Here is a 13,299-nt window from a genome sequence, read left to right as displayed (position 1 = left end):
AACAAAAGAGGAGAAATTACAACAGACACCTCAGAAATACAAAGTCTAATAAGAGAATACTGCAAAAAGCTATACACCAACTAATGGGATAATCTACAAGAAATGATTAAATTCTTAGAATCAGGCAAGCTTCCAAAACTGAATCAAGAAGAAATAGAAAATTTGAATAGACGAATCACCAGTAAGGAAATTGAAACAGTAATCAAAAACCTCCCAAAAAACAAAAAAGTACAGGCCCAGATGGCTTCCCTGGTGAATTCTGCCAAACATTCAAAGAAGACTTAATACCTATCCTTCTCAAACTCTTTCAAAAAGTTGAAGAGGAGGGGAAGCTTCCTAACTCATTCTATGAGGCCAATATTATCCTGATACCAAAACCAGACAAGGACAAGACAAAAAAAGAAATTACAGGTCAACATCACTGATGAACACAGATGCAAAAATCCTAAACAAAATATTAGCAATTCAAATGCAACAATACATTAAGAAGATCGGATACCATGATCAAGTGGGATTTGTTCCAGGGATGCAGGGATGGTTCAACATCCACAAATCAATCAACATGATATACCACATTAAAAAAATGAAGAGTAAAAATAACATGATCATCTCAAGGGATGCAGAGAAAGCATTCAACAAGACAAAGCATCCAGATAAAGACTCTGTATAAAATGGGTATAGAAGGAAAGTACCTCAACATAATAAAGACCATATATGACAAACCCACAGTTAATATCATACTCAATGGTGAAAAAATGAAAGCTATCCCTTTAAGAACAGGAACCAGACAAGGATGTCCACTTTCACCACTCTTATTCAACACAGTATTGAAGTCCTAGCCAGAGCAACAGGTAAGAAAAAGAAATAAAAGGGGTCTGAATCGGAAAGAAAGAAGTAAAACTCTCACTATTTGCAGATGACATAATTTTATATATAGAAAACCCTAAAGAATCCACCAAAAAACTATTAGAAATAATCAGCGAATACAGTAAAGTTGCAGGATACAAAATCAACATACAAAAATCAGTTGCATTTTGATACACTAACAATGATATAGCAGAAAGAGAAATTAAGAATACAATCCCGGGGCCAGCCCTGTGGCCGAGTGGTTAAGTTCATGCACTCCGCTTTGGCGGCCCAGGGTTTTGCTGGTTCGGAACCTGGACACAGACGTGGCACCACTCATTAGGCCACGCTGAGGTGGTGTCCCACGTGCCACAACTAAAAGGACCCACAACTAAAATATACAACTATGTACTGGGGGGATCTGGGGAGAAAAAAAAAGAATACAATCTCATTTACAATCGCAACAAAAAGAATAAAACATCTAGGAATAAATTTAACCAAAGAGGTGAAAGACCCATACACCGAAAACTATAAAACACTGTTGAAAGAAATCAAAGACATAAAGAAATGGAAAGACATTTCATGCTCTTGGATTGGAAGAATTAACATAGTTAAAGTGTCCATACTTCCTAAAGCAATCTACAGATTCAGTGCAACCCCTATCAAAAACTCAACAACATTTTTCACAGAAATAAAACAAAGAATCCTAAAATCTATATGGAACAACAAAAGACCCCAAATAGCCAAAGACATCTGGAGCAAAAAGAACAAAGCTGGAGGCATCACACTCCCTGATTTCACAATACACTACAAAGCTATAATAATAAAAAGAGCATGGTACTGGTACAAAAACAGACACACAGATCAACGGAACAGAACTGAGGGCCCAGAAGTAAACCCACATCTATGGACAGCTAATTTTCTACAGGGGAGCCAAAAACATAGAATGGAGAAAGGAAAGTCTCTTCAGTAAACGTTGCTGGGAAAATGGGACAACCACATGCCAAAGAACTAAAGTAGACCACTATCTTACACCTTACACAAAAATTAACTCAAAATGGATTAAAGACTTGAATGTAAGACCTGAAACCATAAAACTTCTAGAAGAAAACACAGGCAGTACATTCTTCAACATCAGTCTTAGCAGCACCTTTTCAAATACCATGTCTCACCAGGCAAGGGAAACAAAAGAAAAAATAAACAGGACCACATCCAACTAAAAAGTTTCTGCACAACAAAGGAAACTATGAACAAAATAAAAAGACAACCTAACAATTGGGAGAAGATATTTGCACACCATAGATCAGATAAGGGGTTAATATCCAAAATATACAAAGAACTCATACATCTCACCAACAAAGAAAGAAACAACCCAACTAAAAAACGGGCATGGGCTGGCCCAGTGGTGTAGTGGTTAAGTGTGTGTGCTCCACCTTGGCAGCCTGGGGTTCGCAGGTTCAGATCCCGAGTGTGGACCTACACACCACTCATCAAGCCATGCTGTCGCAGCATCCCACATACAAAATAGAGGAAGACTGCCACAGATGTTAGCTCAGGGACAGTCTTCCTTGAGCAAAAAGAGGAAGACTGGCAATGGATGTTAGCTCAGGGCCAATCTTCCTCACCAAAAAAAAAATGGGGCAAAAGATCTGAACAGACATTTTTCCAAAGAAGATATACAGATGGCCGACAGATATGTGAAAAGACAATGAGATATCACCTCATACCCGTCAGAATGGCTATAATTAACAAGACAAGAAAAGACAAGTGTTTGAGAGGATGTAGAGAAAAGGGAACTCTCATACAGTGCTAGTGGGAATGCAAACTAGTACAGCCACTATGGAAAACAGCATGGAGATTTCTCAAAAAATTAAGAATAGAACTACCATATGATCCAGGTCTTCCACTTCTGGGTATTTATCCAAAGAACATGAAAACACAAATGCGTAAAGATATCTGCACCCCTATGTTCATTACAGCATTATTGACAATAGCTAAGACTTGGAAACAACCTAAGTGCCCATCAAGCAACAAAGAAGATGTGGTTTATATACACAATGGAATACTACTCAGCTATAAAAAAAAAAAAAAAGGTGAAATCTTGCCATTTGTAACAACATGGATGGAACTTGAGGGCATTATAGTAAGCAAAATAAGCCAGACAGAGAAAGTCAAGTACCACATAATTTCACTAATAAGTAGAAGATAATAACAATAACAAACAAACAAACAGATACCGAGATTAGATTGGTGGTTACCAGGGGGGAACCGGGGAGGAAGGAAGGCGAAAGGAGTGTAGGGCACATGTGTATGGTGATGGATGGTAATTAGTCTTTGGGTGGTGAACACAGAAATCGAAATACAATGATGTACACCTGAAATCTATATAATATTATAAACCAATGTTACCTCAATAAAACAGTACTATTTAATAATTACATTTTTAAAAAATATTAAAGCAACTAATATTAATGACAAATCTTTCCTCTGAGAACAAGTTATAATAAACTGTTAATTTTTCTTGTCTGCAACATAAAAACACATATATTCAAGGTGACTTAAAATTTCTTATCCTAGGATCTTGAGAGTATTATGCTAAGTGAAATAAGTCAGACAGAGAAAGACAAATACCATATGATTTCATTCACACATGGGAGATAAACAAACACACACAGATACGGAGAACAGACTGGTGGTTACCAGAGGGGAAGAGGAGGAGGGGGGAAGGCAAAATGGGTAAAGGGGCACAGACAGGTGACAGACAGAAACTAGACTTTTGGTGGTGAACACAATGCAGTCTACGTGGAAGCTGAAATATAATGATGCACATGTGAAATTTACAGTTATAAACCAATGCGACCTCAATAAAATAAAAACAAAACTTGTTATCCTAAAATGCTACTGTTATGAACTGAATTATGTCGCCCCTAAAATTCATATTGTGAAGTCCTAACCATCAATATGACTTTAGGTGGAGACAGGACCTTTACATATGTAATTAAGTTTAAATGAGGTCAGAAGGGTAGTGACCTAATCCAGCAGGACTGGTGCCCTTATAAGAGTTCAGGAATGTGGGTAAACAGAAAAAAGGCTATATGAGGACACAGCAAGAAGATGGTCATCAGTAAGCCAAGGAGAGAGGCCTTACAGAAACCAACCCTGCCAGCACCTTGATCTTGGACTTCCAAACTCCAGAATTGTGAGAAACTGTAAGAAAGTAAATTTCTGTTGTTTAACTCACTCAGTCTATCATATTTTGTTATGATAGCCCTAACAGACTAATATAACCTCAAATGGATAAACTGGAAAATCTGAGAAAAATTCTACTTTTAAAAAATTAACCAAGAGTTATACGAGGCAGGAGAAAAAAACAATACTTAAAAAGTACTATGTTAAGCCTTATTCACAAGAGCTCTATAACAATGCTTAATAATGACAAAATTAAAGTCCAGACTTAAAATCAGAATATCTTTTGAAATACTGTTGTGTCATCCTTTAAGATATACCCTTTCAAATTTACAAAACAAGAGCAAATGCTTCTAATAAGCTTAATATTCTTGTAAATTTAAAATATATTTTACAATTATGAGATTTAAATTTCATGAAGAAAACAACCGTGCGTAAGGTATACTTAGATTTAAACCAAAGACGACTCTAACCTCAAAGCATCATTTTAACATATGTAATAAAGTTTACATAAACTAATTTAAAAACTTGCAATTAAATAACACAAGAAAGCCCAAAAAAGGACATATAAAAAATAAAAATTCAATTTTACTAAAATATTTAATCATACGAAATAACACGATATATTTGAAAGAACTTAGTTTTAATTTACCCCCTGCAAAGGGAGATCCCAGTGTTCTGAGCGTCTGAGTTTGGACAGTGGTGACTGAACATGAACATCTTCTGGTTTTGCGTTTAACATCCTTGTTATCTGAAACCAGACGAGAAAATAATCAGTCTAATTGAAATATAAATAAGAGCTGAATCAGCTAAGAGAACCAGTATATTAATCTACATTAATATTTTGTTATTAGTTTTAAATAGTTTTAAATTTCGTGCCTAATTTATAGGCAGTTAAATGTAACTTTATAAAATAACTTCTCATTCAGTATAAAAGTAGACAGACGAAGTATCACAGTATCTTCCTAACTATCCTCTTACCTGCAGTCTCTTTCCCTTCTAATCTTTCCAACTCTATCCCCAGAGTTCTCTAATACACAGATCTAATTAGCTACATAGTTAAAATACAACAATAGCATCCATTATATAGAAAAAACACTTCACAATCTGGGCTCTTTCACATCACCCACCCAGCACAAACTCTAGACCTCAACCACACGGAGTTTGTTCGACCTTCTTCAAACTTGTCATATTATTTTATATCTCCAGACCTTTGTATGTACCGCTCCCTCAATCTAGAATGCCTTCCCCCTACTTCTCCCTTGTGAAAAACCTCAGATTCTGCTTAAAATTATTCCCTTAACCACACAACCATCACTCTCACACCAAGGCATTCCTTTCTCTGGGTATTAGTAGTTGGTACCTTTATATTACATTATTTATATTACACATATCATACTATATTAAAATTATTTGTCTACATGTCTGTCTTCTTCTCCAGCCTTTGGAGGTCCTTAGACAGAGTGCCCTGACTTAGCTACCATTATGTCTCCAAGGTGTATGGCTCACGTTATGCTAAATAAACAAACGAAAGAATACATGGATTATAGCCACAAGTTTGAAATCATTTATTTAGAACTTACATATCTGAACTTTCACATTAAGAGAAAGTTATCAATGATGGTTAAGCATCAAATTCAGCCTAGAAAATATAACATATAGTAAGCACTGTATCAACTACAACCAGTAACAAACCATAAATGATTTTAATGAGAGTAAAGCATAAGTCAGGAAGACAAAATAAATTTGAAGAAAGGGCATCTCAACTCTTTTATTTCACTAGTACCCCTGAGTTAATCCTCCTGGGCACCAGTAACTTCTTAATTATTTATACATAATCTGTATAAAAAAGCACCTCTTTATAATTCTTCATCTGCAAAAGAGGTTAAAGCTAAATCAATCATTTCCTTCATATTCTTATTTAGGAAAGAACAGTTGCTTCCTCTCAGGATAAGGCAAGAGCTTCAGGCTGTTCACACCCATGGCTTTTTTGTGAGTAGGTTATTTAGCCTACATTGGATACTGTGGCATGTAGTATTTTGCAAAGATGGCCACACCAATATTCCACATCCCACATGCTCTTCTTATATGTGACATTGACAGTCCTCCAACATCAGGTCGGTCTACATTCCTTCCCCTTGAATCTGTGCAGACCTGTGACCTCCAAAGCTAAATCATAAAAGGCAACAGAGCTCGATTGCTTCAGCCTGGCTCTCACGCTTGTGTGTTCTCCCTTCCTTCCTCCCTCTTTTTTTCTCTCACTGTCTCTCTGAGCCAATAGGTAAAAAATCTTCGATACCCTGAAGCTGCTATGCTAGAAAGGTCACATGGGAAGGCTAAAAATAAATATATACACACCAAGATATCTGAGTCTTCTCAGCACAGGTATCAAGATAAATGAGCGAGTGAGCCTTTAAGACGATTCCAGGCTCCAGCCTCCAAGCCAACTCAGGTAACTCCAAGTGGAACAAAGAAAAGCTATCTCCAGTTGAACTCTGCCCAGACTGCAGTCATGAGCAAAATAAGTTTAAAGCGCTAAACTTGGAGGTAATTTGTTACATGGCCCTAGTAATAACCTAAAAAGATAAAGCTCAAACTTATAGGAAGGTAAGTGAGATTTAGAAAAAGTAAGAGTTGAGTTTAAGTGTTGAGCATTTTGTAAAATGAGTATCTTAAAGACTGTTGATGTCTTCTGTGGAAGATTTTATAGTCTTTTTTCACAGTGATTAGTTTTTATCAATTTATCTGAGAGGCTTAGATTCAACTAATTATTTACTCTAATAAATATTCATGTATACTCCCATTAGGGTGAATATAAAATATAATCTATCCTATTTTCAAAGAGTAGCTCTCTACTTCCTCAAAGTACGGACACATGAAATCTGGATATTTATTAAAACTCTAAACTAGCATCAAAAGCCTTGAAAATCAAAGTATATGTGAATAGTTACGAACAGGGATATAGACTATGTATTACTTATAATACAGAAAAACTAGAAACAATGATAATAAAAGAACGATTAAACAAAATTATGGTAAAGCCAAACAACGAAATACTATACAGTTGTTATTAAATAACATGTTCCAGAATAATCATCAATGGTATAAGAAATTATTTCCAATATAGTAAGTAGAAAAGTATATATACAGAATGATCTCTGTTTTATAAGGCAAAAAAATCCACATACAGAAAAAAATGGAAGGATATACACAAAAATGTTTAACAAGGATTCTTTGAATGGTGAGATAAAAGGTGACTATTTTCACTTATTTTGTTTTCCTATAGTTTCCAAGTGTTTTATTTTTTTAATAGGAATACCATGCAATTATTAAAGGCAAGGAAAAAATAAACATTTAAAGCTCCAGAAAAACCTGTGCTGCAGCTTCCTGGTCAATAAATCTAAATCTCTCACTCTATTATTGTATATGAATGGCAAGCAGATTTCAGGTACAACTAATTACCGTCAGTTTTTTCTATGATCACTTATTCTTAACGATTAACTTATCAAAAATAATATAAGCCTTTTTGCAACAATCTGATCTATTCTTAGACAAATTTTAATTGTGGTCTCAACTGTGCACAGTAGGTCCTCCTATCCACAGATGCAAGACCCACAGATACAGAGGGCCAACTATATTCGTTGTACTACACCACTTTATATAAGGGACTTGAGCATCTGTGGATATTGGTATCCTAGGAGGTTCCTGGAACCAATCCCCCACAGATACCAAGGGACAACTGCACAATCAATAAAGACTTTAAGCTATTAATGATTCCGCAAAGCCTGTATTTCCACGACAAGAATCAGAATGGACTCCCAATACTTTCAAGTATCTTCAACAGTCTCCTAATACTTTAAAGATTGAAATTTTAATCTTTTAAAGGTAAAATGGGTTCTAAATTCCCTTCCCTTCAAGTTATACTTAATACATTGATAGAACTCTAATAACTTCCCAAAAACTAAACTCAAGAACATTTATTTTACTTACTAGTGGTCAAATGTAACACAAAACAAGCCCTTCAACAGATCCATTAATGCAGTTACTTTGAGGTTCATTTTATACCTAATTCATTATAGTATGCCCTCAAAACAAGAATGCTATGAAAAGCAGATAATCCAGGGGGAAAAAATATGCTGGATTCTAATGACAAGTTACACATTGCTAACAAATCCTCTCTAAACAGTTCAAGCTGAAAGATTTCTGCCATGTTCTTAACACAGAACTCCAGAACTTCAATCACTTATTTGTTTAGATATTACATAGATATAAAGCTATTATTTAAGGAAAATTTGGGATCTGCCCATAGGTATGGCTATGACTCACCAAGGAAGAAAAGTCTTGTTTTTCAGTTTTCAAAATAGAGTATCAACCACCCCATGAATAAATCCAAAGACCATGGATTTCCCAGTTAGCAGAATTCAAAGTACATACTCACACACTTACTCCACATCTATCCAGAGAGATCAGCTTTGAATTAATCTACATCCAGCTCTTATCAAAAGGTCAGGAATAATTTAGTAGATAATGATGTTCCAAAGCTTTAGCTACAAGGATAATGATTGTAGCACTGTTTACAGTATTTTTTTAAATTGAAAACTACTCAAAAATATAACAATAGGATATTAAATTAACTGTGATGTACCCACATAATGGATTATAATACAGTCACTAAAAATGTTTACCACCATTTCCCTGGTACTTGTGGTTCACAATACTTTATATAGGTAAGTAGAAAAAGCACTGTGGTTTTCTATTTTTTAATATTTAAATATTTGCTTATAGATAGACAAACTAGAAGGATATACACAAGTATGAATTTTGGTTATGGTCTGGGTGGTCTTCTGTTTGTTCAACTGAATTTTCTAACTTCTCTACAACAAACTAGTATTGCTTTAAAAATATTTCATGAAATACTTTAAACTCAAAATGTATCAGTGTCTTGTCCCTAAATCCATCAAAGCTCTAATCCTTTCAGTAATTTATTTCCCCAGCTGCCTTGAGAGAAAAAGCAATAATACAAACTACTAACAAGAATTTAATATGCTAATTTTCCAAGAAATTCCACATTTTTAAAAAGCAGTAGTACAACTTTATGGGTATATTATGATTGAACAAATAAGTAGATAATGAAAGCTATTGTAGATAATACATATTGTAGATAATGAGAGAGAGAAAAAAAGTTAAAAGTAAGAAAAGGGGGAAGGCTACAAAAAGCCTTTCGGTATTGGATTGGAATTAGAAGTATCAGTAGTGAACTCATGTTTTTTTATAGATGTAAAGATAAGTAAATAGAGAAATAAATACAGATATGTGTGTATACATATGGGTTAGTATACATATATTTTTCTAGTCCTCTCTACTGAGAAAGCCTAGACATCATGACATCCCAGCAGCAATGAGCATGCCTAGCACCCAGATCTGGGTTTCTAAATACCATTCTTCAATAAAAAGAACCAGGCATCCTTGGAAAATACCAGAAAGTAAGGAAGTACTCAAAAAAAGATAGGAGCATGTCAACAGGGCACAGGAGCCAACCTGAAAGATCTCCCAATGCCAAAACCGGAACACTGATCAAAAAGACCAGTAACAATCATAGTAGATTATAACTCATAGAGTAAAATAAATACATATGAGCCCATAGTGATATATGTAAATAAATGAATAAATAAATAAGTGGGGGAAGAGGACAGCTCTCTCTTACAGAAGAACTTCAATTAATAAATGTAGAGGGAATGAGGGAAATAGAAAATCACCAACAGAATATAAGTGTTGCAGGCAAGATCCACTGCTGGGTGACAAAATAGTTGGTGAAAGTTTAAGAAGAAACAGCAAATTTGCATAGATTCAAAATATCTCTCCCAAGATATCTATTTATTACAAAGGGAAAGAGCAACTTTAAAATGGAGTAAGCAGGCAGACAGCATCCTAACCAGGTGATCAAGACTGACATCACCAGCAATAAGACATATCATCATCATGTACCCTTGATAGGATACACTGAGAAGGGCACATCACTTCTGTGGTATTCTTCCCAAACAGCCATAACCTTAAGATAATCATAAGAAACCTGAGACAAACCCAAATTGAGGGGTATTCAACAATACTGACCAGTACTCTTTAGTCATGTTCACGGAAGAAAAAAGACTGAAGAACTGTCACAGAGAGAAATCAAGGAGACATGACAACTAAATAAAATGTGGGATCCTAGATTAGATCCCGAAACAGAAAAATGACATGAATGGAAAAAATGAAGAAATTCGAATAAAGTCTGTAGTTTAAAGTGTTGTATCTATGTTAATTTCTTAATTTTCATCACTGTACATAAGATATTAACACTGGGGGAAGGTGAGTGAAGGGCAGATGGGAACTCTGTACTATTTCTGTAACTTTTCCATAAATCTAAAATTACTTGAAAATAAAAAGTTAACAAAATACTGTAGTACCTCTAAAACTAAGAAAGAGAAATGTATGTACTCGATATTACGAATTTCCAGTGGTGGAATTTCAGATTAGGCTGCAGAAAGCAACAGCCTAAAGCAGAGCATTTCACTTCACTGGAGGTATCACACAGAAAAGAAGCAGCAATCAACACAGAGGTGTTTAAAACTGGGTATGGCAGCAGCATAAGATTTTCTTTTTTATCTCCTTCAGTTACCCCACTTAAGCCAAAATCAGAATTTTAAATGAAGAAACCACACCACGAAAATCTGAAATAAGCCAAGGTAGAAAAAAGAGTCCCCAAGCCATGCTCTTGGTGTGGTCTTGATTTAAAAGGCACCTCTGGTTCCCTCTCACAGCCCTCCTTTATCATTTCTTCTTCTTTGTTCCACAAAATGTACCAAATTAAAGTTTTCTGTGCTAAACGAAAGTCCTCTGTGCATAACTTGGAATGCTTCAGAGAAAAGTGTCTAATAAATTATGATTATGTAAATCAGGGCACTACCGTCAATCACAAAATTCTAGAGGAAAAAAGATTATTTTTCTAAAAACAGATTAATTTTTTGAAACACTTCCTACTAGGTAGAAACTTCATTTTGCTTGCTTTGCTACTCTTAAAAAAGAGGTTTAGGGGCTGGCCCCGTGGCCGAGCGGTTAAGTTCACGCGCTCCGCTGCAGGCGGCCCAGTGTTTCGTTGGTTCGAATCCTGGGCGCGGACATGACACTGCTCATCAAACCACGCTGAGGCAGCGTCCCACATGCCACAACTAGAAGGACCCACAACAAAGAATATACAACTATGTACCGGGGGGCTTTGGGGAGAAAAAGGAAAAAATAAAATCTTTAAAAAAAAAAAAAAAAAGAGGTTTAAAAGGACATATTCCAAATAGCAATTTTCACCACACAACTTGAGTACAACACTTTTCATCTACAGTGTTACAATGAATGAACGTGAGGCACTTGAGTATGTTCAGTCATTAAAGAAATGCCAAGTTATGTTTTATACAAAATCTAAAATGAGGCCTGGAAAGTTTACTGGTACAACTTCCAAAGATTTAAACGAGACTGGTCCCAGAAAGAGTTTCCTAGTTAACCCTCAGTTAATTAGGATACACCAATTCCCTCAAAACACTGTTTTCTTTAAAATTTTATTAAAAAGACAAAAAGCAAAATATTTTCAATATTAATAACTCTAAAGATAATAAATAAGTTAAAAGCAAAACTAATACATACCTTATGTAACTCAGAAGATGAAGACTTTTTCCTTTTTCCTTCTGTGACAATTTCTACAAAGACAGTAATAATTATCATTTAATATCTAAATGAGATAAACAGTGTAATAAAATAATCCTTTCACAGCCATCTTTTGTTTTAAATTAACTTCTTGTTAGATTTAGAATTTACACTGACATATTTTATAGAACCTAAAGGACTAACTAAACATAAAGGTTAAAAAATAATCAGAACAGTAGCAGTTTCTCACAAAATGTCTCTATTAAATAATATATGTATGATGACAATAGAAAAAAGAAGCAAACTTCGCTCTAAGAACCAAATAAGAAATTCCCTGGCAAAAGTCCTAGCATCCAGCGTGTGTTCAACAAATGCTGGCTGAATCATATGACCGGACAAATTCCTATTAGTTAGGGAGAGGAAGAGGGGAGAGGGCATGAAGCTTAACTCTCCTCATCGACATTTTTGAGACTTCCTGCGGATTTTTCTTTTATGATTCTTTCATTCTATCAACAAACATTTACTGAATGTCTATCAGGTGCCTGGCACTGTGCTAGGCAGTGGGCACAGCATAGTGAGCAAATTAAACACAGTCCAAGCCTTCCTGGAACTTACAAGTTACTGGAATATATCAGGTTTCATAACAAAAATGAATGACAGCGACCCACACATATGCAGTCACTTATTTATGACAAACACGCCACTGCAATGCAGTGGGAAAAGGGTGATCTTTTCAATAAGCAGTGCTGAAGCAATTTGATAACCAAATGTGAAAATAAACAAATCAATCTTGATCTCTACCTCACATTATACACAAAAACTAATTTTAAATGGATCATAGATTTAAATGTCAAAGATGAAAACAAAGTTCCTAGAAAAAAAAGGAGTAGAATATCTTCATGACCTTGGAGTAGGTAAAGATTTCTCAAACAAGGCACAGGTAGTACTAACCATAAAGGAAAAGATTAATGAACTTGACTTCATTAAAATTAAGAGCTTCTGTTCATCAAACCTCATCATTAAGAGGGTGAGAAGACAAGCCATAAACTGAAAGAAGATTATTTATAATACATATATCTATGTACAGCATGGTGACTACAGTTAATAATACTGTATAATACATACATTTGTTAAACGACTCATAACCAGAACATATAAAGAACTCCTACAAAGCAAAGGCAAGACAACCCAATCTTCAAAATAGGCAAGAGCCTTGAACAAGCACTTCATAAAAAAGAATGTCCAAATGGCCAATAAACATAAAAATATGCTCACTTTCATTATTATTAGGAAATTTAAATGACAATGGAATACCATCACACAGCCCTCAGGATGGGTAATATTAAAAAGACTGACAGTACCAAGTACTGGTGAGAGACAGGAACTCTCACATACTGCTGGTGGGAGTGTAAGTGAAAAATCTACTTTTGCCAGTATCTATTAAAGTTAGACACCTGCCTGCTCAATGTCCAACAATTACCTTTCTAGATATGTAACCAAGAGAAATGAGTGCACGTAGCCAGCAAAAGACACATATAAGAATGTTCAAGTTGGAGCTGGCCTGGTGGCATAATGGTTAAGTTCATACACTCT

At 35.2% G+C, this 13,299-nt stretch overlaps 1 protein-coding gene across 7 annotated transcripts in view; it reads right to left on the bottom strand.

The window, feature by feature from the left end:
• The window catches only part of SENP7 (SUMO specific peptidase 7), a 141,945-nt gene that overhangs the window by 117,021 nt on the left and 11,625 nt on the right, over nt 1-13,299 (bottom strand). For all 7 annotated transcript variants that reach the window (XM_070582009.1, XM_070582008.1, XM_070582010.1 and 4 more), the window contains exons 2-3: nt 11,707-11,759; nt 4,685-4,783 (exon numbers count right to left, since the gene is read on the bottom strand). In XM_070582009.1, coding sequence (XP_070438110.1) covers nt 4,685-4,783; nt 11,707-11,759 — 152 coding nt within the window. The remainder of the gene's footprint in view (nt 1-4,684; nt 4,784-11,706; nt 11,760-13,299) is intronic.

This window comes from Equus przewalskii, chromosome 18 (genome assembly GCF_037783145.1).
Source record: "Equus przewalskii isolate Varuska chromosome 18, EquPr2, whole genome shotgun sequence".
Taxonomy (NCBI): domain Eukaryota; kingdom Metazoa; phylum Chordata; class Mammalia; order Perissodactyla; family Equidae; genus Equus; species Equus przewalskii.
The sequence above is the reverse complement of the archived record's forward strand: the minus strand, read 5'-3'. Positions and strand labels throughout refer to the sequence as shown.